Source organism: Stylophora pistillata, chromosome 4 (genome assembly GCF_964205215.1).
Source record: "Stylophora pistillata chromosome 4, jaStyPist1.2, whole genome shotgun sequence".
In the NCBI taxonomy this organism is placed as follows: Eukaryota; Metazoa; Cnidaria; class Anthozoa; order Scleractinia; family Pocilloporidae; genus Stylophora; species Stylophora pistillata.
Window position 1 is genome coordinate 44,554,009 of NC_142522.1, and position 20,386 is coordinate 44,574,394.

General features: G+C 37.3%; 3 protein-coding genes and 1 long non-coding RNA gene across 5 annotated transcripts; 1 reads left to right on the forward strand and 3 right to left on the reverse strand.

Annotated features, from left to right (window-relative positions):
• Positions 1-1,321: 1,321 nt before the first annotated feature.
• On the reverse strand, positions 1,322-6,269 carry LOC111326681 (uncharacterized). Of its 2 annotated transcripts, none has more exons than XM_022930740.2 (4): positions 6,132-6,269; positions 3,554-4,148; positions 2,730-2,993; positions 1,322-2,156 (listed from the first exon to the last, which is right to left on the reverse strand). In XM_022930740.2, the coding sequence occupies exons 2-4, from the start codon at positions 4,125-4,127 to the stop codon at positions 1,567-1,569; spliced, it is 1,428 nt and encodes a 475-aa protein (XP_022786475.2). In that variant the 5' UTR covers positions 4,128-4,148; positions 6,132-6,269; the 3' UTR covers positions 1,322-1,566. The 2 variants fall into 2 exon arrangements, with proteins under 2 accessions (XP_022786475.2, XP_088613563.1); XM_088757437.1 differs by having other exon boundaries at positions 6,235-6,262.
• Positions 6,270-8,684: 2,415 nt separating this feature from the next.
• Positions 8,685-12,987, reverse strand: LOC111326621 (uncharacterized). The gene is made up of 6 exons (XM_022930657.2): positions 12,773-12,987; positions 12,403-12,660; positions 11,584-11,664; positions 11,243-11,394; positions 9,678-9,852; positions 8,685-9,165 (listed from the first exon to the last, which is right to left on the reverse strand). Exons 1-6 carry the CDS (start codon positions 12,918-12,920, stop codon positions 9,086-9,088), a joined length of 894 nt encoding a protein of 297 aa, XP_022786392.2. The 5' UTR covers positions 12,921-12,987; the 3' UTR covers positions 8,685-9,085.
• LOC111326619 (suppressor of SWI4 1 homolog) lies at positions 12,975-20,097 on the forward strand. The gene is made up of 15 exons (XM_022930655.2): positions 12,975-13,106; positions 13,247-13,402; positions 13,603-13,704; positions 13,869-13,919; positions 14,091-14,168; positions 14,702-14,794; positions 15,393-15,469; positions 16,311-16,418; positions 16,895-17,021; positions 17,136-17,214; positions 17,469-17,523; positions 18,070-18,144; positions 18,994-19,055; positions 19,509-19,595; positions 19,690-20,097. The coding sequence occupies exons 1-15, from the start codon at positions 13,089-13,091 to the stop codon at positions 19,929-19,931; spliced, it is 1,410 nt and encodes a 469-aa protein (XP_022786390.2). The 5' UTR covers positions 12,975-13,088; the 3' UTR covers positions 19,932-20,097.
• LOC148733956 (uncharacterized) lies at positions 18,619-19,596 on the reverse strand. The gene is made up of 2 exons (XR_016000173.1): positions 19,466-19,596; positions 18,619-18,842 (listed from the first exon to the last, which is right to left on the reverse strand). It is a non-coding gene; the product is annotated as an uncharacterized LOC148733956 (long non-coding RNA).
• Positions 20,098-20,386: the final 289 nt, after the last annotated feature.

Here is a 20,386-nt window from a genome sequence, read left to right on the forward strand (position 1 = left end):
CTTCGAGATATGTTAATAGGTACAGGAAGAGAAACAATGTAACGTTGACTTCAATTAAAATCTGGCGCCAAGGCTAAAAAGTAGAATAAAGAAACATTTCTGCTCTCCTGTCCAATTCAGAAAATAGAGAACCATTCGGGTAGGTTGAGGCGGGACTGTGAAAATTCAAGGAGAAAAAATCCGATGACATTTTGATACTAAGTATCTGGTTATCATTTTCATTTTCACATAAATAATGTGAAATACTTGAATGTGAATAAATAAACAGTGTTTTTTCTAAATAACTGCTAGTGTTTAATCACAAGACCAACACGAATTTTTACTACAATGCATTGAACGTGATGTTATTGAGAAAACGAGTGAATGAAGGTTTGGGAGAATACTTCTATCTTAACTTATACCTTTTAAAAGAGGGGGGGAGGTTGATTACAAATAGATGGGTCGATTAGTTGGTGGAGGGGAGGACTCACAAACAGGATAAATTAGACCAGGAATGCGCGGTGAGACACCTTAGCTGATACACAACTTAAATGCTCCGTTTGTTAGAAGTGAACGATTCGCTAATAATCAGCTCAGTGTCTGATGAGCTTCCTGCAAAAACGTTCGCGCAGCGAATTGTATGCATATTGACTTAACCAGACAGGAGCGCGTGAATAAAGCGACAAATTCAAAGATAAATGATAGGTACGTATGAGAACTGCATGAGTCAATGTTCACAACTCCATCTGTGCTTGGACAGGGATCAAGAAAAACAAGACTGACTGATACGTATGATGCACGATCCTCGCAGTAGATAGCGCTATTTAAGCAATAGCGAAAATCAGACCTAAAAAAAAATCAGGCCTGTACGGGACTCGAACCACTGACCTCTGCGATACTAGTGCAGCGCTCTTACCAATTGAGCTAACAAGCCAACTGAGAGCAGGCCGTTAAGTTGATTCGTAATGAACCCGTGAAAGTGATAAATGAGATAGAATAAATATATGAAAATCATATATTTATCAAATATATGATTTTCATATATTTATTCTATCTCAAGACTGATTGATTTAAAAGGTTGCTCAGTCCAATTTCTCTAGTGTGCTTCGTGTAGGTTTGCTTTGTTAGATTTCACTGACAAAAGCGAGAGGCAAGAAATTATAAACAATTTATGATCTCTTGCGGGAGGTCATTTAAATAACTCATGCATTAAACGGTGTTTAAATTAGCAGCAGTTGATCGTACAAAAGGCTGTAGGCGATGGCATTGTTCACGACTGAGTGATGTTGGTCTGATATCATTTCAAACGAACTTAATATGTACTTATTTTACTTCGATTGACTTTAGTACCATATTTGTAAGGCTATTTAATGCCTGTCGGTCATAAACTTTGACCTTGTGTCTCCACTGCTTTACTGAAACACACAGAAAGATAAACATTCTGAACAGCCCCCCACCTGAAAGTAAAATATCATGCAGGTATATGCAAAAATATCTCTAAAGCACGCTATTTACTACTATTTTAAAGGACCCTATAATACTGAGCTACCGCCACGAACGTAACAAAGCATCGCGTAACAAATCAGTTTACTTATTCTTGATTGGTGTTATCGGAGGAAGGAAACGCCCATCCAGCTGGCTGCTAATTGCTGTTCTCTCCTCTGCTCTCATCCAAATAATATCGTAACGGCTTCCTTGACTCTGAAGAGTGGCTCCCAAAGGCAACAGTGCCGCCTCCGTGGTTAGAGCCATGGTGGAGCTTACAGCTGGACAAAGGGACTGGCTGCTCCTTCCTGATATTTTACTTTTGGCGGATGGTGCAGATATTTTTCTTTTTGGTGTTTCGGCCCTTGCGTATTTGTCTGAGGGGAGGGGTGGCAAAGGCTGGGTACGCGTGGGCTTCAAGCTTGGGTGTGTCCCAGGATTGTCTGCTGATTTTGGTAAATGCTTTGAGACAGGCGAAGCAATCTCTCTTCTGTCGCCATTTTCCACAGGAAACTTCGATGAAGATAATATTCTGAAACGATCCTGACTGGAATGAGTGTTTGACTGTGAGTTAGGCTGAGGCGGCAGATGCAATAATCCAATACTCATTGCATATTGTAACTGTGCCCAGTTCATCTCCGCCTTTCTCTTAATGTTTTCCTGGCTCAAGTTGAGGTCTGCAAACTGGTATACTGAAAACATGCACATGAAACGGACAAGATGATCAAGTCATGAAATCAACTGTTTCTTATTGGTATTGTCATCTATTGTTCTTGTTGTAATTGTTATTAGGTGCTGAGGTGAGTTCGCCCAAGGCATTCATTAATTGTTATAGTCATTATAATCAGAAGTGAAATTTGTCGTTAAGTTATTGAGAAACGGATTGTGTGTTTCTTAAAGCAGAGCTCTTGAACAATTTCCCATGTTTTACGTCTGGTTAGCTATAACTGCACAACTTTGTAGAGAAAAATAATTTTCCTTTGCTTCGTGCTACCAGAGCACATGCGTAAATGCTGAAATCTGATTAGTTATGCTACCCACTTTGTAATCCGTGATAGAAAATGAGCCATGAGCATGTTATGTTGTTAGGTTTTGAACGACCAGACGTTAGATTTATACCGAACCGATTTGATTATTCGCTCTCAAATGCTAATTGTCATGGCTGATTCGGGCTTCTCTTTCATCAAATATCACGCGATAGAAATCTTGAGCTCATAATCTACTTGTAATAAGCACATGGTAAATAAACTGTACTAATATCATACCATCATGACCATTAATCTTCGTCGAGCAATCCATTGTCTCTTGCGAAGGGTCGCTCAAAAGAGGACTATGTTGTCGGGGACACCTACCCTCCCCTCCCAAGACAGCAAACACTTGGTCGTCTTCTAACACTCGATTGACAAACGAGCTTATCACCGCTGCTACGTAAGGTTCCCAGGACTGGTTGCCATGACAACGCGGGGTTCCCGTGACACTGAGGATTGAAATCCATTCTTTTCCCAGGCCTTTGATGCATTCTGAAACATCTAGAGCACAAGAAGATAGAGTCAGAGATATGTTACTGACCAGAGAAACATGAGAATATTTTCTCGTAGGAGAAGTTAATTTTTTCCCCAACCGCTTGCAGCCGTTTTTACCACACTAAAATGAAGGCATGTCAATTTAATTCGGACAAGGATATTTTTCAATTTTTCCAATGTTGATCTCTGAGGATTTGGGGGAGTGTGAGCAAATAAGTATAGAGTTCTTTTTCTTTTTCTTCGTTTGCCTTTTCCATAAATATTCAGCTTAAACATGTTACTAAGGTCGGTTCATCATACGTCCAGTTGTCTGAGTTGTTCAAGTTCAGGAAAGTCCAGATATAAATGAATTATAGTCAATAAAAATATTTTCCTTGATTTTTCTGTTCCTATTTTAGAAAGAGTTCCCCAACAAAACGGCCTACACAACGCTGAGCTTTCGAAACGCGCGACGGTTTAAGTCTACGCCACAAAATAATTTGCGACAGTTTTAACGCTATTTAAGAAAAGAACAAGAAATCAATAGCATTCATGCACGAATACATGCCTCCAGTAATCTTACTTACCCAAACTTGAAGTCTTGACCGCAACTGCGCTGGCTTTCTCGTTTTTGGCAACATCTCCCATATGCAGAATTTTTCCAACATGGACAGCTTGTTTGCGATATTTTGGAGGAGTCCAGCCATACTTGCCGTTTTCAAACACATTAATCAAACACTCACTGCAGCCATAACTTTCAAGTCTTTCTTGCTTGCCATCCCTTCGTAAAACTGCCTCTGCAATTATTATATCACCGATTTCATGAGGTCTGTTCACAAGAGATTTGGCAAACCCCAAAAACAAACCAGCCCTTGGTCTGAGCTTCTTGATGGTCTGAACAACTGCTCCAGGGCCGCGACATTTGAGCAAGAAGACCTGCCGAGAGCCAATTTTCCCTGTGTAAACGTAGCCAGCATCGCCAATCAGAACAGCTTTGAGCTCTTTCAAGACGTTTGCCATCGCCAGAAATATCTGCTCGTTTTCAGCTATGATCAAGGCGTTGGCAGGGACGCAGACTTGATCAAATTCTACTTTCTCGTAAGAGAGATTCTGCGGCAGTAGGATACCTACTGACGGAGGTCTGCAAGGCAAGCCCGCCATGGTGATATTTCTCTATAATACCTGTTGATAAGAAAAAAACGAAGAATCTTGTCGTCGAAAAAAATTGCGACAAAGATCATGACACGATCAAAAGAAATGAAGGTAGCGATAATGGTCGATAATTACTCTGAATTGAAAGCAATGCTTAAAAAAAGGACGGTGAAATCATATTTCGACTACTATCCTTCAGTTTCAGCACTTCACCCTACCAGTCGCTTCCTTGATTCTTTTTGATTATGTAGTTGATTATTTTTTTTGCTCGCTTTCGCCTCAAGTGTTTTCACCAGGTTGAGATTAATTTGAGTGATTTCAAACTGTTCTCACAAAGTTTGCGCAGCAATACAACCAATATCACAATGATTTCCGGATCAAACAAAAATAGTAAATCGAAAAGACGTGCATGGAAAAGTCGATTATCATCGCCAAGAAGATAAACAAAAGAACAGTTCCCAATTCCGACCTTGTTCTAAATATATCTAAAGCCCTGGTTAAACGGCGCATGATAGTCGATGATAGTTGAAGCGCGCGCTTTCGTTTGACCACCTACTATCATGCACTATCATCGACGATCACCAACTATCATTCATTTTGAGCTTGTTCAAATTCTTCATGATAGTCGATGATAGTTTTTCTCATTTGACCACGCGTATGATAGTTCATGATAGTTTTTGGTTAGCTGTTTTCCTCGAAAATCGGCGGACTCGTTTAAAATGGTCGCCAAAAGTTCCTCGCGAGGCTCAGCTTTAGCTTCAAAAATTCGTTTTTATACGTAAGATGATAATAATAATGAGAAAGAAAATATTGAAAACCAAGAATCTGGAGAAAGCGTCAACTCGCAGGAATTCGAAGAGACACCGCCGAAAAAACACCGTTTCACTAAACGTTCAACGGCGAGATGGAGTAATGACCTGATATTACGTCTAATAGACGTACATTCCTCAAAAAAATCGATTACTATTAACTGAAGCAAGCTGCCGCCCTCTTTCGTTGTAAATTCATACCTCAACAAGTTTGTTTGTCTCACGCGAAGCCATGTTAGTGTTCACATTTTACGCGGAAAGAGCCTGGAACTAGCTGCTCGCGTGACTTTGCTCGCGCGACTGCCGGTGAACTATCATCAACTATCACGAACTTTTTTGGCCGTTTGACCATGCGAATGATAGTTGGTGATAGTTGATGATAGTTTGAAGAGAATCAACTATCATCGACTATCATGCGCCGTTTGACCAAGGCTTTATTGCAAGGGAAATTAAGAGAGTGAAAGGCGCTCGATCTCTCAAATAAACTTTAAAACCAATATTCACGCAGTTCCTGCACACATCCAGTTCGTAAAGAACTTAAAACATCTGCATGGTCAGCAGGACTCAAAAATAAAATTTAATATGTTGCCACAATAATAACAAAGATTGAATCAGTTGTGATACAACATAGCAACAAGTTCTGACATGAAACCTTAAAATAGAAACGCTTCTTTCAATGCAAATGAACTGCATTCCTGAGATCTTTGGTGAAATAAAAACCCCACTCGTGTTTTTTGTCAAAATTCTACTCCGCACGACTTGTTCAACTTTATCCATTTGAAATAAAACCGCTGTCAACCGTTTAGGAAATCTGTTTAAGATGACCGCATCAGACAAACCACGTAATCCCATCAGCACACTTACGATCTACGTGGTTTTACTCTTTGGAGGTAGTTCTTTTATCAAAATTAAAAGCAAACAGTCGAAGAAAGGTTCATATTAGAATTTATGGCCGAGTTTCATTCGACCTTGGTTAATCTGTTGAATGGTGGCTCAACGAGAAGCCTGAAAAAATATCATTTCCGGACAAAGCAAACTGAGAAAACTGTAAAGCAATGCGTGGAAAGTTGATTATCCGTGAAATCTTCGCCATGATTCATGCAAAACAAACACTCAATTCTTTTAAGAGTCGCCTGTGGTCAGGTATTTGGCAAACCCAGTTCCTTATAGTAATCATAACTAATCAAATGAAATCTTATTTCACCTGAGTTCTGTCAAAAACTCTTGAGGACGAGGTCGAATTTTCTGGTCACATAATAATCACTCCACCACACAAGGCCGAGTGAAAAAAAAGACACCAGCCTTACCTGTTATTAAAAAACACACCAGCCTTACCTGTTATTAAAAAACACACCAGCCTTACCTGTTATTAAATGTTTTGCTAATAAATCATAGGTTATTATCATACCAACTGGCCTTTTGTGGTTAGCCCGTTTAGGACAGTTATTGTACGAATGAAAGCCTTAAAACAAAAGAAGTGTCTTTCCCTTTTAAAGTGCATATAATTTTGTCAAAGTTTAAACCGCATGATTGACAGGGCGCAGAAAATTGTTTTCCTCACAACGAAGGACTAACTTTTGAACATAATTGACATTCATATATATATTTGTTGAAAGAGCCTTAGTCACAGATTAAGTTGAAATTCAATTCGAGTAATTATAACTGCTAGCAGTAGTGTTGAAATTTATAAATTCCATATCATGAAATCGTGGATCGTTGCGCGCCTTCCTGGAAACCGGAAAAGCCGGCCAAACAACTCAGATGGCTAAGATTACCATTCGCAGAAGTGTTTCGATATTTTGTTTTGCAACGAGGTTGAAAATAAAATAAACCAATCTCTCTCTTTCTGCTTTAATCCAAAGTCTTTTCTTAGCAGTGTAATTCATCTTGCGCGAGCTGATGAAGTAATTGATTTGTATCAAGTACACTATAAGTACTTCCTATTTTGTACACAAAAATTTGCCTAATTCCATATTTATTTTGTTGACTTATTCAAAGAGTCATCGTCAAATAATATCAAACTAATAAGGGTGAGGCTGTAAATAGAAAGCAACCGTGTTTCCGGAAGATTAAGGTGAGTAAAGGAGGTCAATTGTTACCAAGACACAACCCAAACAATCTCCCAAATCCTATGGAGACCAAACAAAACAGAATCAAGGCTCATTCATTCGAATGGTGATACAAATCTCCGTCATTTTTTTTTTCATTACACATGGCGCCACTTGCTCATTGTTTTTTATTTATTCTTTGACACATTTTCTCCACCCTGCTGGTTACTGTCACTTCTTATGCCGTTGAGCTAATAATAAACCTTACGAAAGGTCTAGTTTTCCTTACTCGTCATTTGCTGATGAAAAAAATTCCTGCCAAAACTTTAGGATATCTGCATTTCATATACACGTACCCACAAACTTTCTAAGCAAAAAGGCAAAATAACCCCCTTTATTAACATAACATAACATAACATTTATTCAGGAAATTACAACGCAAATACGAAAAATACATCCTGAAAAGGGAAAATCGTGAGGTTAACCCTGCATAAAAATAATTTCCCTAACTAAAAACATACAAAAAATAAAATCTAATGGCTACAGATTCATTAAATATTCAATAAATATTCAAACAAATTTTAAGTCTACTCTTAAAAACTGACAATGATTCGGCGTGTACAATGTATCCTGGCAAGCTGTTCCATTTCATTGTGTTTAGTAGAGGACAAATAACACGCGAGACGAGTACCCCAAAAATATCCGCGAAATTCGCCCACACCGAAATAACAATTTGGCGTGTTTGATAATAAATCTCTCATTAGACGTTTTGTTGTGTAGTATTGCTGATTATTATCCAGCTACACCTAGACGAGTACGAACAACGCCATAGACGAGTACAAATATCACGCGGTATTTGTACTCGTCTATTGTAGTACCGGTTAAACTGGTTTTTTCAAATCGCGCAAGCGAAGAATTGGATTGTAGTTACGGAAACAAAAAAGTGGCGGACAATTTCAATCATATTTCCGACGACGAAGAGTCAGAATGGCTAGCAAATATAGATCCAAGTTCATTTGATGAATCGAACGAAGAAAAACAGCTTGACGACCAGAAAATTTCTTCATTTAATGAAGAAAATAGAAACAGCAACACAACAACGCGCCAATTCCGTTCCGCTTCGCATACTTCTGTCACGCACTCCCCGTAAATAAATATCCGCGAAATTCGCCCGCAGAAACAACAGCTTGGCGTGTTGGATAATAAATAACTTATTTGACGTTTTCTTGTGCAGTGTCGCTGAGTATTTTTACTCGTTATTTGTATTTTGACTCGCCCTACGGGCTCGTAAAAATACACAGCGCTACTACAAAACAAAACGTCTAATAAGATATATGTATTTCTACTCGTTGCTTGTATTTTGACGAGTCCTTCGGCAAAATACGGCACAACTCGTAAAAATACTCAGCCATACTACACAATAAGATATATGTATTACACGTTACATGTTTAACTATCAGACAATTTATCTTCGCAAGCGCTGGTCAAGATGAATTCAGACTCAATAAATTGACCAACGTAGAGAGTTTGTGAAGCAAAAAATGGACTGACGCTCCAAACCTCAGTTTTAGAAAACCCCCCCTCCCCCACCGGAGCTTTATAAACTTACCCCTTTGCTCATACTTATTAATTCGCTAGTCTAGAATGGGTGCGCTAATCACTTAAGGTGACAAATATGAAAAAGGGAAAAACCAAACACAAAGAAAAAATTGAACATTAAATAAGACTTGTCCGACTGTTCATCGGAAAAACCAACAAACGAGCGCCAAAACCAAGTCTTTCAATTTCATTGATTTTAAACTACTGTTAACTCTTCTCTTTTACTTTTTGATTAGGTAAAAATATTAACTGCCACTACTTAAAAGTCTGGTATCATTTTGCTGTTCTGAATACTGTTAGTATATTTTTAACAACAATATTAACGCTGCCTTAATTGTATGCTTCAGCGCGCACAGTAATCTATCATGCGAGATAACACGCTGCGTAAACCTTTCATAATAACCATTCGCAGACATCATATACTGTATGGTATAATTTTTTTCACTTTTGATACTGTTCCTTCTCTTCATTTTATGACGCCTTGTTTTATCAGAGTTCCTTCGACAGCTGATCATTTTGAGGACGAGTCTTTGTTCGTGATGGTATACACCTTCACAGGATATTCCATAGTTTCCTCTAAAGTTCGTTTGACTGTTTGAAAGAACCACAGAACGTTACCACTAGTGAAAGCGTGCTAAATACGCACCTGTATATACGGGACTGTCCTGCATGAATTCGAGAATAAAGTCCAATATTGTCAGAGGGGACGGACGCCGGGAAAACCAGAGGGGGCGAGAAAAACAGACAAGAGGTCTTGTCCAATACCAAGAAAAAAAGTCTTAGAACACAACAACATCCGCCACCATCTTCGTTTGTAACTTAAATCTTCGGAATCTAAGTAGATTTACAACACTGAAAGATTTTGTGCAAAGAAGGAAACGATCAAAACATATTCCCGACCGTTATTGAGTTCAAACAATGACATTACAAGTCTCTTGAAAAATCCCAAAAGTTACTCTGGATCAATCATAAAAAATGTTGTACGTCAAGTAAGCTTCAAGGGCGACAGGTGTTCTCTGTTCAGTCTCTCCTGGATTGCATAAGGGCGGACTCTTACCATACTCTCAATTCAGCTTACATCTATATTTCTACAAAGACCTTACACATTTCAGAGTCCACTCTGTACGGCAAGTAAGTTCCAATGTTTACACTGTTACCCGGCCGGCCGTCAGTGTGGACTGTCTTGGAGATTAAAGCCGAGAGCCTTTTAAGACAGATAGCAAGAGCGTCAAAACTTATCATCGATGAAGATTCTTGTCTTCGAGATACACCCTTCCACTGCAGATAAAAAAAAAACATTAAACATCCGTGACACACAATTATAAAAAGTAGCTGGAGAGAAAAGCGTTCGTTGTTGCCGTTCATCGTATTAAAAATTGAACAAATAGAAAAAAAAAATAACTTCATCAGTTTTGCAGTAAACGGTTTGAACCCGGGGGTAACATGTGAAGGTGTAGTCTGATCGTCCGGGTGAGTGTAGTCCTGAGAAGGACTGTTGTCCGTGGTAGTGACTGACGTTTCGACAACCTGTGCGGAAGTCATCATCAGAGTCAAGGGGATAATTGATAAACTTCATCAGTTTATCAATTAAAGTGACTTCACGTCCAAAATTCTCCAATTTTCCCATCTGGAAACTCGATTTTTCTCTTATATTAAAAATTACGCATGATGCACGATCCTCGCAGTAGAGAGCGCTATTTATGCAATAGCGAAAACCAGACCCGAAAAAAATCAGGCCTGTACGGGATTCGAACCACTGACCTCTGCGATACTAGTGTAGCGCTCTACCAATTGAGCTAACAAGCCAACTGGGAGCAGGCCGTTACGTTGATTCGTAATAAACCCGTGATGATAAATCAGATAAAATGAATATATGAAGTTAATATATTTTGAACTGCGGTAGTAGATACGTATGATGCACGATCCTCGCAGTAGAGAGCGCTATTTATGCAATAGCTGATTTTCGCTATTGCATAAATAGCGCTCTCTACTGCGAGGATCGTGCATCATACGTATCTACTACCGCAGTTCAAAATATATGAACTTCATATATTCATTGTATCTGATTTATCATCACGAGTTTATTACGAATCAACGTAACGGCCTGCTCCCAGTTGGCTTGTTAGCTCAATTGGTAGAGCGCTGCACTAGTATCGCAGAGGTCAGTGGTTCGAATCCCGTACAGGCCTGATTTTTTTCAGGTTTGATTTTCGCCATTGCATAAAGAGCGTTCTCTACTGCAAGGATCGTGCATCATACGTATCTACTACCGCAGTTCAAAATATATGAACTTCATATATTCATTGTATCTCATATTAAAAATTGTTTATTTTATCTTTGCAATTATCAGCCTGTTGTAAGCAAAGTTCTTTTTGCTCTAAAATCAGAAATTCCAATTTCATCTGACAAAATATATTCTACGTGTTGGCTAGTGCTTGGTTTTTGTTCTTGGTCTTATTTCAGTTCTGAAAATTCTTTTATTATGCAACTGAAATTATTACTTATAAAAGATGAGGGTATCTGAAAAAAGCCAAAAAAGTTTATTTTCACTTTGCAGTGAGAGTCACTGGGCTAAAAAAACAGACCGTCTTTACCTTCTGACAGCATACATCAAGCAATCAAATTGAGAAGCTATGATCTGGTGATTTCAAAAGAAATAGCCACGTACCTTATGTACTACATATAAATTGACAATTGTTTTTTCAGACGATGCACTAGAGGTCCAAGAAAAATGCCCCATTTTCCGTCTTTCATTGTAAGGTGTCTTTCTGTCAACTTGTCTAGCTTCTGGAAAGTTTTTTAATAGTTGACGAGCCACAGCTAAAATAAAAGTGAAAGTCAGAAAATAATAATAACAAAAAGAAAACAAACAAATGACTACCAGCTGCAATGAGTTTTGATCAAAGCTCACATAGAATTAAGATTGCTAGCATACAATTTAGAGCAGTGTCAATGCAAGTTATATTAAAAAATATTGAAATACATTTTTGGAAACAAAAAATTACATACAATCAGGTGGGATGCTATGCAGACAGTCACAAAAACACAGGATCACATCACACTCGAGGAGACTGTCAATACTTTCATTGGCTGAAAATAAATTATAATAAATGTCAGCATAAATAGTTGTGTTACTATCTAAAGTTAGAAAGGCTGACATGACACACAGAACAAATTATGGAATCTTCAACATAAGATTTCAGGATACTAAAGTCTGGAATGATATAAGTGAAGACATAAAGCTTCTTCCTCTGAAACGTTTTAAGAAAAACCTCAAGCTAATTCTTCTTGATAATAATTTTTCTGGCCTTCCACTTGTTTTTTACTCTGATATTCCTTGCCTCCTTGACCTTGTTTTGTATGATGAACGTGTGTGTGTGTCAGTGTGTGTGTGTTGTGTGTGTGTTGTATCTGACCCAAATAATTACAGTACATAAATCCCCAAGTATAGCTGCCCTTTTTTTCTAGCCCTATAGTTATTTGTGGCAGCTAGTACTCCTTTATATTCTTGTCAATTTATCATATTTTTATCATTATTTTTTATGTTGGGTACAAATAAAGTTGTTGTTGTTGTTGACACACAGGCTTATGCAGATGTTACAGATAATTGGAATTAATAGATTTGTTGAATTAGTATATCGACCTTGCCCCATTACAGTGAAGGTGGGTCACTTCAGACATAGGATACATTGAAAGAGACCAAGAAGCTGTAAGCATTACCTATCAAATCATTCCCATTTGCATGTATATTTTCATTACTCATTACTTAAAAAAAATCCCAAGAGCATAATTTTTGTGAGTCACCAAGGCCCATCAATACATTATTACCTTGTTTTCTATCTCGTTTATCTTTAAAATATGATGACACCCTTTCTGATGGCAGCTCTATATTCTCCATGAATGGTTTAAGTGGTTCATATAACTCCTCGCTATTCCAAAAATGTCTCTTTTCTTCCTCTTTTCTTTCCGCTAACTTCGAACCCTGTTGCCTTCTTTTTTCCAGCTCAGCTTCCAGCTTTTCCATGCTTTCCCATTTCGAAATAGCGACCGACTCTACTTCTGACAGTTTAAATATTTTCATGGGAGCTGGAAAATAAGGTCGAAAACATGAAATACAGAATATTTACAACTGCGCGCTCTTTCCAGCCATATGTTCCAGCACAAACCTGCTCAGGCACAAAAATAACTACATGTTTACCATAACTTTTGTTGACGGGGTTATCCTTCAATTTAAACTCTAATCCTTCCAAATCTTTATCTTCAAGCAGGTATTTCCTTTTCGCTAGCCCTTTAGAAACTACTTTTTCGCGTGCAGTGTCGTTCGAATCATCCGCCGTTTCCGCCATGATGTAAAACACAGAGTGGGACTGGCGCTATTCGATACCAGTCCTCCCGAGTGTCTTGCCTTGATGTTTTCATACACGTGCGTATGAGGGAAAGTTATTTCGACCTGCAGGGCGAGGGAAACGATTTCATTTTGACCCTAGAGACAACTTTAACTCATTAATTTGAAGATGGGAAAAGGAAAAAGAGTACGTATATTGTTTCATTCCGTAATTTTCTTCAAAATATGAGTCAAGGATTCTGTAAAATATTCTCCCATCCATGCGTTGTTCAGAATTGTTTTTGTGTTTTATAATAGTTAGCGTTTCTTCTCCTTTTCACTCTTTAGAAGAAGAAAAAGACCCATCAAGATCCAACAGAAGCAGAAATCAACAAAATACCTCACAGTTTTGTCATGCACAGGGGGAATGTGGGGAAATATGTGCTTCAACTTGAGATGGACTTAAGACATGTAATGGAACCGTACACTGCTAGTAATTTAAAGGTAAAGCAGTACATGTATAGGTTTTGTCACAGTAAGCGTGCCCACGACCTTTATAACACTTCATGCAAGGGCTATGTGCAGTAATTGCTTGTACAGAATGGAATCCTATTGTAAAGGAATTTTTCAGTGAACTGATGTTACCCACTTTGCTTGTAACACTTCTTTGACTGATTATGTCTTCATCAAATTGAAAATTTTAGGTAAATAAGAAAAATGTTGTGAAGGACTTTGTTCATGTTGCTGGACCTCTGGGTGTGACACACTTAATGATGCTGTCAAAAACTGAAATTGGAACCTATTTGGTGAGTAAAGATCAAATGGAACTGAAAAAATTAAGCATTTATACATTCCAGCTCTCTGTGTCTTTCTATCAATAGCATGTTACACTCTTGAAATGCAAACCAGATAATTATGAGGATTTCTGTCCAGTTGTAGAGGATTAATTTGTTTCCTTGGTTATATATAGAGGTTTTGCCGCATACCTAGAGGACCAACACTGACATTCAAAATTCAAGAGGTAAAATACAGTCTTAACATTGCAGTTCATCCCTTTTTGTTCATGCACAGTTGTGCAAACCAGATTCTTTGTCGATTATTTTGCAGTGTTCCATTTAAAAGGATTACTATTCAAGGTCAAATTATGTTGTTATATCTGGGAGAAACTAACCCTTTTCTACTTTTACTGCAGTACTCACTTGTGAGAGATGTGATATCTCTACTTAAGAAACCCAAGACATTTGGAAGTCAATTCAAAAAGCCACCTTTGGTAGGATATAGTCATTTGTCTCAATCCAAACATTAGGTTATATCATGGGAAGAGTACAGGAAATAAAACAATTGACAATGGAATTTACAAGATCAAGAGTAAAGGAGGGACTTGTATCTAAGTGGGCAGAAACAAATCAGAATTTAAAGGAAAAGGTTTTGAATGAAGCTACATAATTTGTATCGCAAAGTTGATGGAAACAAATGTTTGCTAGGTTTTTCAAAACATCACAAAGAATCAAGTTCATCTTAATATGTGTTAAATGTTAAAGGGGGGGGGGCTTTTTCTATAGGAAGGGAGATGGCTTCACCTAATCGGATGAACATTTATTCTGTTTTAAGGGGCAGATTGGGGTATAACCATGTGGGTTGATAAAATATATAATGGGGTTTGAGAGTGGAGGGGTGGCCTACAAGTGGCAGTTAATTGGGTTCATTCCATTTTCCTTAAGTTTATAATTATAATAATCTAATTTTTATTGAGTGCCTTCTACATGTGAATATGATCTGATACACCAATCCTTTTTTCTTAAGTTGGTGTTGAATGGATTCTCCACGGATAGCCTATCAATGAAGCTTATGACAACAATGTTTCAGAATTTATTTCCTTCAATCAACATCCAGAAGGTAATTTGAGTTCCTTTAAAATAAGTACGTGTGTTAAAATTTGTAAATTATGAAATGAGATTTATCCAAAATGTAAGGATGACATAGCCTGTGTTTGATATAAGTGAACACTTTGCAGCATTCCTTAGCAAAATGTGCGAGTCAACCATTTAAGATTTGTTAGAGAATGTGCTTAACAGAATGGATATGATCAATTTACCCTGAAGCTGTCTAACAAACTGAATTCTATTTGACATTATAAAAACTAAATATAGTATACTAAGTCAGTCTTGTGAGAGTTGACATTGATCTCTTTCATTATGTAAAACCTTATTTTGTTGCAATAAATGTGTATGACTGCTGGCCACTCATAAAAAGCTTTCAAAAGTGGCAAAAGAAAGGAAGAGGAGGGGTAGAAAAATACTCAAAATGCTTTTGTTGCAATTAAATTCTATCACATGGCACATTTACCAGAAATGGTATGTAGCTTTCTCTGGATATTTATTAAACTGAATTATTATTCTTTTAGATGACAGCAGATTTGTACTCTGGTCAAACTTTGATGAAGTATGTTAATTTGCTTTCATTGACTCTTGTTGAACTCATTTCCTCACTACAGGTTCACCTCTCTGAGATAAGACGATGTGTTTTGTTGAATTACAACTCAGACACTAAAGTTATTGACTTCAGGCATTAGTAAGTGTAGAGTTGCTCTTTACAACCTGTGATTGTCTTATTTAGTCTGCTGCAGTACAACCTGTGATTGTCTTATTAAATTTTAGTCTGCTGCAGTACAACCTGTGATTGTCTTTTTTAGTCTGCTGCAGTACAACCTGTGATTGTCTTATTTAGTCTGCTGCAGTACAACCTGTGATTGTCTTATTTAGTCTGCTGCAGGACATTTGGTCATCCTCCTTCCTGTCTGTCATACAATTCGTATGATGTTAGTTCAGAGAATTTAGTACTGGATCCACTAATATTCCCCTAAGTGATATTTTTGTTTATTCTCATCACTTGTCTGCTTGATATTGCATTGATGTTTTAAGGAGAAGTTCTGTCTTGGTCACTTATGGGAGTTCAAGGATTAAAGTTGCCTTGAATTAATTTGAAAACAGTTAAGCAAATTTTGGAAAACTTTTAGTTGTGTGCTCACGGTTTTGTTTCCAACTGAGTGTATCACGGACAGTTCACAGAGTGACACAGTTAGGACCTCAGAAAACACTGGACACTAGAAACGATAAAGGAATGTTTTTGTGGTCCAAAGAAAAAGCTAATTAGGAATCGGCAGTGAGGGTAGTTTTTGGTTTTGATGTTTGCTTGCATTGTGCTAAACTTGGTTGTAATTGATCAACACATAATTACTTACCTGTCAGATTCAAATCAAAGTGTTTACAGTTTTCTGAGTTTCATGCTAAGTAAACATACTCTGGCAATGCCTTCCCTTAATTTTGAAATTTAATGGCATTGCCAAACAAAGAATTCTAATGGATTCAATTGAAGTCTTGTCAACATTCAACTTGACTGTTTTTGCTCGTAGTAATATTCAAGCTGCTCCTATTGGAATAAGCCGTGGAGTGAAAAAACTGATTCAAACAAAACTTCCTAATATGGCACAACTGAGTGATATCAGTGATTATGTCCTCAGGTATAGCTGTGTTACATAGTGCTTTATATTTGTTTGTTGTTATTTTCTGGCAGAGATAAAAATTTGAGGGAATGTTGGGTTACTGTGGAGTTGTTGAGTAAAGCATAATGTTTCCAAAAGATAAATGAGACTGCCAAAAGTATTAAATTAAATGTCAAAAATATTTTGAAGTAAACCATATTTGGACTTGTGAATGAAATGACAAGTGAGCCATTTATCTTGAAAGGTTAGTTGCAGTTCAAGTTGTTACTAACAGCTACTGTTAGTACGAGAGGTTTGAAAACATTCAGGAATATTTCGCTCTTCATTTTCTGCAAGGACTTAAATTACAATGAGCCTGAGCAGATCAATTTGAAACACGTGGTACGTTTAACTGAACCTGAAATGTACTTTAAACTATGAGAGAAATGCATCAAGTGAATGTTCCAGTACTGACATTCTCATTTAATTGTGGTGTTGTGGTTGTCTTACCATAGAGGTGGTTGTGGTTATGGCTCAGAGAGTGAAGGTGAAGAACCTGCTGACTCCAGGGTGACTTTACCACAGAATGTGCCAGGAAGGGGAAATGTTAAGGCACAACAAAGTGCAATACGACTTACTGAGGTACAACTATTTGGAAAATTGAAATGGTTTTTGTTGTCTGTATTGCTCAATTGTGCTAATTTGCAGTATGTTTCATGTGGTCACAAAGTGATTTGCCTTGTTTCTTCCTTTTAGTTAGGGCCCCGAATGAGCCTTCAGCTTGTGAAAATTGAAGAAGGCTTGTGCTCAGGAGAGGTTCTTTTTCATGAATTTGGTGAGGGCTTGTCTAAAAATGCTTTGCTAGGAGATATTATGCACCATCAAATTTGAGCCATTCTGTTCAATATAGTAGTCTAAGTACTTTAATTCAGCATCTGCTATTGATAAAGAGGTTTAAAAGATATTTTCTGTATTTGTAAGGACTCAAGGAATTTCAAGTAACTATACAGCACTGTAGTTCTAATACAGTAATTTCAGTCAAAAACAGGGTAATGATAATAATAATGTTTTGACTTGTATTTTCTTAAGTTAAAAAGACACCAGAGGAAATAAGAGAGATGAAAAGGCATAGAGAAGAAGTGAGGTATTCAAGTGATGAGCATGTGATCATTAGTGAATTTTTAGAGGGATGATGTCCATGTGATCATCATGTGATGTCCATGTGATGTCCATGTGATCATTAGTGAATTTTTAGAGGGATTATATGCTTTACTTTGTCATTGTTATGATCTGAGACAAACTAAGAGATTGAAAATTAAACAGGTGTGAAATGCATGTGAGTTAAACCTCATTTGAAAAAATAGGCCATTTTCAGTATATTAAAATTCAAACTTGGCTCCAAGGCTTTGGGGAATAATCACATCTAAAATGGCTTAGCTATTGGAGCCATTAAAAGCGATTATTTTAAATGAAGTTTGCTTTCTAGATATGAATAATTGTTTTAAGCCTATTTGGTCAAAGCTGTTTATTTTTCATTTAGTCAGAATGTCTGTATATATTTTCTTTTTATTCCTAGAAGCCAATTGCATTGTTTGTTTCAACAATGAATAAGAGGAACTGAGTCTCATTTAATTTTTGTATTAAGTTCAGATAATCATTTTTTAACTGATTGAAAGCTCTTGTTTATCAGGAAATTAAAGGAGCAAAGGAAGAAACAGCAACAAGAGAATATCAAGAGGAAAGAAAAAGAGAAAGCTTTAAACAAGTATGCCATTATTAAAATGTTAAAATTCTCTCTGTCAGTGATAATCCAAGCCATTCATATGCAGCATTTACTGCCTCCCGCCCTCTGAATCCAGAATAATAATAAATAAATAATAAATGATGGACTTATATAGTCCCATATCCGACTGCTCTATGGCGCTTTACAATGCTGAGTTAAAAAGATAATGACTACAATTGATTAAAGACAAAATAATTAAGACAAACAATCACATAAAATCGCAAAATATTTGAAAAGAAAGCTTTTTAAAAAGGTAAGTCTTCAGACATTTCTTAAAAGCAGCCAAAGAAAAACCAGGCTGTCTTATATGAATGGGCGGAGCATTCTACAACTGTGGGGCAGCCACTGCGAAAGCTCTGTCACCATAAGACTTTTGAATAGACCTTGGGACAACCAGAAGAGACTGTTTGGATGACCTGAGACTATGACTGGGGATAGACAATGTTAGCAAATCACTAAGATAAGAAGGGGCTAAATTATTTAGAGAATTAAAAACCAACAAGATCTTGAAAAGAATGCAATGCTCTACTGGTAACCAATGGAGCTCCGAAAGTAATGGTGAAGTATGACCAAATTTAGGACAATGCTTAACAAGATGAGCAGCACAGTTCTGTACAGACTGTAGCCTCTGAGTCTGGTATTTTGGCAGCCCGTATAAAAGGGCATTCTCATTGTCTAACCTGCAAGTTATAAAAGCATGTATAAGCGCTATAGTAGACTCCTCTGACGGATAGCTCCTAATTTTGGCTATCCTCCTTAGATGATAAAAAGCCGATTTACATATAGCACCAATATGCTTCTCAAAAGTTAGATGTGTTGCTTATTTTACAGAGTGCGAAGTATAGAGGGGCAGAAAAAGAAACAAAAGCTTGAGGAAGGTGATGATGACAGCGGTGAGTGTCTATTAATATAGACCTGTATCAAATCCAGTGACAAGCATCATAAGGCCTTGCCAATATTGGAATCCAGTTACCAGGGATACCTCACTGCACAGGGAGCTTTGAATTGTGTGAACAAGTATTTCTTTGTTTCATGTGCAGCATTTTGTCTCTAAGGACTCTGGGGTCACCTTTCATTAACTTCAAGAGATTTTCTTTTATGACCACCATAATTTTAATTATAAAGCAAAGCACTCATAGAATCATGCTAAATACAACCTCACTGTGATGTGCATGACTTTGTATGGTAAACTAGGGGCCCCTTCTCCACAATAATGGAAATGGCAGCTTCGTAGGTGGAGAAAATTTAAAATGGATTTTCATTTCCCATGGATGGAAGATGTCAAATGGTGCAATGTACTTACAGACTAAATATTACTAGAAACAAACAGCATTTTCTTTTGGCAGATGATGTTGCTATGGAAACAGGTGACATCAAGGACAATGACGATGCTGATTGGTACAGACAGGAGGTTGGCGAAGAACCTGATCCTGGTAAATTCTTTGTTTGTCACATTTTACCCCCTTCTCCGGATAATCTCCTTCCATTTAATTCTAAAAGTTTATCTTAACTCTTCTTCCATTTTAGAGCTTTTTCCAAAAGTCCACAAAAAGAGTAGGCAAGAAGATGTTGCAACAATTCCTGGTAAAAAGAGGAAGCACTCTGAAATAGTTGATACCTCAAAAACCATCAAGATATCCTCAAAACAAACAGAACATCGAAAATACAAGCAAGACAGAAAAGTCAAGAAATCTGTGAAAGTAACACCAGTTAAAAAAGGTGTCAAGAAAGGAAATAATGTTAAAGTGAAAAGGAAGTCAAAAAAGTGAAGCAAATTATAACGTCTGACACCTGAACATTGTTTCACACCCAAGAAACGTGTTTTGTCTGCTATCAATCAAGAGGGTAGACTCCTAGTTGTCACTTTTCAAATAACTATTGTAGTGGGCTTTCTGACTTGGTTTGTATTTAATAATGAGATCAATTTAATTTGCAGTTGTTTAACTCAGAAATGACACCGGCCTTGAATTCAGATGGATGGAAAAAACTATTGCAAGCTTTCAAATACAATTTATTTTGCTCTGAAATGGTACTAACCGAAATGTTCAGTGTCCCATTAAGATGGTAGATGCCAAATTGTACTAACCAAAGTTATTCTTTACTCTTCCAATGTAAGATTTCAAACTCCAAAACTTGTCAGCATTCCAGTAAAACAACCCAACCCTCTTATGAGTCCTCCCTCACTCCCCATTATTCTCCTTTTCCAATCCTCTCTCTCCTTCCT